Raw genomic sequence first — 4,391 nt, forward strand, 5'->3', positions numbered from 1 at the left:
GAGAGAGAGAGAGAGAATTTAAATGCGCACTCGGGTATGTTGGAAACGGCCCGATAAACTTCACGCTAGACAGGTCGTTTATGCCATCAGATTGGGCACGTTCAACAGGCACCATAGAGGCAGCCAAGATACGATCGCTTTCGCCTATAAGGAAGTGAAAATGCTAGGACGAGAGGAAGATGAAATTCCTAATTTGGATGTCGTTCGTGATCGTCTTTTGGTACCGTCGTCGGTGACATCAAAAGGCTCTAAATATCCTGCTGAAGGTATCGAACCTGAAATGTTTCAACGCTTTCCTCTTAAAATTCGCACATGCGAATTTGTATTTTCGAAAATTATTGTACAAAATGGAAGGCAAAATAATTATAGGTATATAATCTGAATATCTAAAAGAGTAATTTCACATTTTTTCTCCGTAATTAAAAAGATCAAATGCATTTAATTTAAGATATGCCAAAAATGTAAAGTTACAATTTCATTTGAATTTTAATTAATTTTTCTTATTAAAAATTTAATTAAGATTTTCAAACAGCGAATCAAATATTAAAAAATATGGAGTTATAAAATGTGTATTATAATGTATAGAAAAATTTCAATTCCAATTATTATGTCAGTTTAATAAAATATAATAATATATAATTAATAATATATAATTATATTTAATAATATATAATTATAATAATATAATAAATATAATAAATAATATAATACAATAAAATTTGCCGTAAGCATTTTAAAATTTTAACATTTGTAAAATAATAATTACACAGAAAAAATGATTTTGTTAAAGTATTAAAAAATTTAACTAGATACAGATCTGAGAATAATTTTGCCAGAATATCAATATAATTATGAACATTTAAACATTAACAATACTGCAAAAATTTTAATATTCTAACAATTGATTTGAACATTCTACATAATTATTTTGATAATTTAAACAAAATTATTTTCGGATATAAAAATTTTTATATACTTTAGTAAAATCGTTCTTACTGTGCAACTATTTATAACTTAATCTTATTACGTTACTAATTAGTTGACTTTGCAAAGTAATCAAATTAAAAAGCTTGAGTAATTATATATTCAATATGAGATACTTTATCAAATGATATTTTGATGTTCAACGTAGGCGAATATCTCATGATACCAGCGAGCAGCATCAACGAGAGTGGAAACGAGTGCGACAAAGCGGGTGTGGGATTCGCGGCGTTCGCGAGGCAACCGGACCGGTGCGAACGTGTCAGAGGAACCTGTTTGAAAAATCAGCCCCTGGCCTATCGTAGGCGCGACGCGGTACGTATGACAGGTGCAATAAATGAAACAACGCTGAAAATGGCCTGTCCTCGAGCTATCCGCGGCCGTCGCGTTGAGCTTCGTGTGAGCGAGACGCTTTAAGTGCGGCGCTCGTCGTGTAACATGATTTATCGCGCACGAATTTAATACTTATACTCGTATAAAACGTTGCGAGGGGAGATTTGTCCCAGCGACGGGAACGGACAGTCGCATACAAATCGGTCGTCGGTAGAGGGACACGTGGATTTTTGTATGTCGGCTCTGTGATACGCGAGACGAGGAATTCGAGCCGTCTCGTTTGGGCGAAATATCGAATCTGTCTCGCGTTCATAAATGTCCACAGCGACTATGTCGCTGCGAATGCCCGTTGTTACGTTTCGAATCATTGTATTCCGAATTCACGTTTTTCTCCTGAATTCTATTGTGAAACGACGCATTCTACGTTACATGAGTTTTACAACATGCAAATTTTGAGATTTATCCAAGATTTTTTTATAGCTTTAGGTTTTTTAATCAATATTGAGCAGTTTTTACTTCTTAAGCATAAAAGAGTTTATGAATAATTTGACACTTCGTTATATTGGGTCTTTAAAATGGGTAAACTAAAATTTTAGCAAGAATCTGCGAAACACGGAAAGAACGGTTTTGCTGAAACATCTAAAAAGTTAGATACAGATCTAAAAAAAAATTTTGTTGGATCGTCAAAATAATTATGTACGACGCTCAAACTGATTACTAGAATGTCAAAATTTTTTGCAGCATAGCTTATTTTCTACATAATTATATATTTTAATAGTACAACAAAATTATTTTCAGATCTGTATTTAAATTTTTTAATATTTTAGCAAAATCGTTCTTTTCGTGAATATTAAAATATTGAAGATTAATAAACAAAAGATTGTAAATAGCAATACTTTTATTGGAAAAGGGCAAGATCTATCTATCGATTAGATCTCGCAATTTTAACAAGAGAGATTATATTAATAAAAGTATCAAAGTATTAAAGATCATAAACGAAAGATTAAATAGTTTTCACCGGGAAAGGATAAGATCTATCGATTAGATTTCAAGCTTGTCAAACTCCAAAACTGCGTCAAAACTGTACGTCATCGCGAGGTTTATCGGCGAAAGCAGACGACGGTCGCGCGTCACGAACATATGCCGGAAACCACCTAGCATACCCGCGAACATTTCCGCCAACCGGCTGTCGAAGGTCGGGCCGCTGTTCGATCTAGTGTCACATGTCGACAGGAAGCTCGCGCGGCCGGGCGACCTGGTTGCTACTTCTTGAGCAATTTCGCATCCGTGCCGAGCGAGCCCATCAAGTACAGCGCGAACGGAAGCGGAAGTCACGAGTTCCTCGCTCTGGAGTACCATTCGCCGCACGTGTCTGCGATCGACATCGAAATCGAGGCGAGTTACAATGCCGCGCTCATGGAAGGGTGAGTTGAGTCTTGAGAGGAACGATATCTATCTACCCATAGACGACTAACTAGAGATTACCAACTAACCAGTTCGCTTACACTTCGTGCGCTAATTCCTTCGTAATCCGATTTTGTAATTACTCCGAATAGCTCAGAGTTGGTTGCTGGGAATTTCTTCTTTGAAAGAAGTTTAATGTTACGAGAATATAATGAACAGAAATGCATTAATAAATTCCTTTAATGTCAATAGATAATCTATGTTAAAATGTTAACAAATGTTTAGAATTTTTGATATCGTATAATGATATTTTATAAATAGATAGTTTTTAATGATAAAATCTAAGAGTGCTTTATTGTACACAGATAAAAAGTTTAGTTACAAAGTTTTGTGTTTATTAAATAATTAGTAATTATTAAAAAAAACTCCGGAATGTCAATTATATTTTATTAAATATAAAGAATAATTAACATTAAAAAATGGTCGTTTTTAACTTTGATGTAATTTCTTCAAGATGTTTCGGGAACGCATCAACGATTCTGCGGATAAATTTTCTCACGCAATTTTCAATTAATCAATGAAAATCTTTTGCAGAGACTTTTCGATATTTAATAATAAAATATAATCAATATTCCAGAATTTGTTTTTTTAAATGTACGTTAAATTACTCAGATAGCAATTAAGCTGACATTATTTATCATTATTTTGATATTGAAATGATAACAAATATAATGTCAGTTTGCTACTTGGATAATAATTTGATTAAATTCAAACTTTATGATCAAACTTTTTTGTCACTCTGTAATTTTCCAAATTTTTCAGATCATAGATGTTTTGCAGATTAAGGCAAATTAATATTTGACAAAAATGTTAAAGATATTCTAATACAACTTTTGATGAATTATGATTGTTAAAATTTGTCAATCTTAGACCCCTAGGTTGCATCAGCAAAGTACACGTGGACAGCAGAGCACTTAATCACACTGTAGTAACAATAGTGATAACCAATACGGGACTGACTTCGATGTTCTATCAATCAAGAATCGCGAAATGTTCCAACTATCTTCCAGAGTCTTGGATGAACGCTACGTTTCCTAAGAAATTAATTCAACCTCGACACTATCAATCAATAAGCTTGGATCTTTACGGCGAGCTGCCCATAAACAAATTTCATTGTTCTGGTAAATCTAACGATCTAATAAGAATGATATACTATAATTATTTCTAAAGTTTCGTATGTTTAAATATTTAAACAACATATAAATTGACTTTCAAATGCACATCCAATTTTATATTCATTTAACTTGAAGCAATTTTTTTCAATCTGATAAAAAAAAGAAAAAACTGATTTAACTTTCCATAAAATTATCGCAGAATATTGCAGGCAACATTTATTGTCGTAACGTACAAAATATATATAAAAAAATTGTGCGTATCCGAGCAAACATTGAATGGTTTCTAGTGCAATTGTTGAATCGTCTCGGAGGACTAGTAGCTACCAGAAGAATAAAAGTACGGAAAATGGATCATTGTTCCTGCATGTTGCACTGCTTATGTGTGTGCGTAGGCGATGCGCGTAGCACTACCTGCAAACCGATGTCACTGGAGCTTTATCACGCCGCTGGATTTCGCGGTCCTGTTCCTGTAGCCTCCCACAAAATTTTCGTAGTAAC

General features: G+C 33.6%; 1 protein-coding gene across 1 annotated transcript in view; it reads left to right on the plus strand.

The window, feature by feature from the left end:
- LOC105618446 overlaps window positions 1–158 on the plus strand; it is a 6,291-nt gene extending 6,133 nt beyond the window's left edge. The window contains exon 5 of the mRNA XM_012199985.1: window positions 74–158. Coding sequence (XP_012055375.1) covers window positions 74–158 — 85 coding nt within the window. The remainder of the gene's footprint in view (window positions 1–73) is intronic.
- Window positions 159–4,391: the final 4,233 nt, after the last annotated feature.

Source organism: Atta cephalotes, assembly GCF_000143395.1.
Source record: "Atta cephalotes unplaced genomic scaffold scaffold00016, whole genome shotgun sequence".
NCBI lineage: Eukaryota > Metazoa > Arthropoda > Insecta > Hymenoptera > Formicidae > Atta > Atta cephalotes.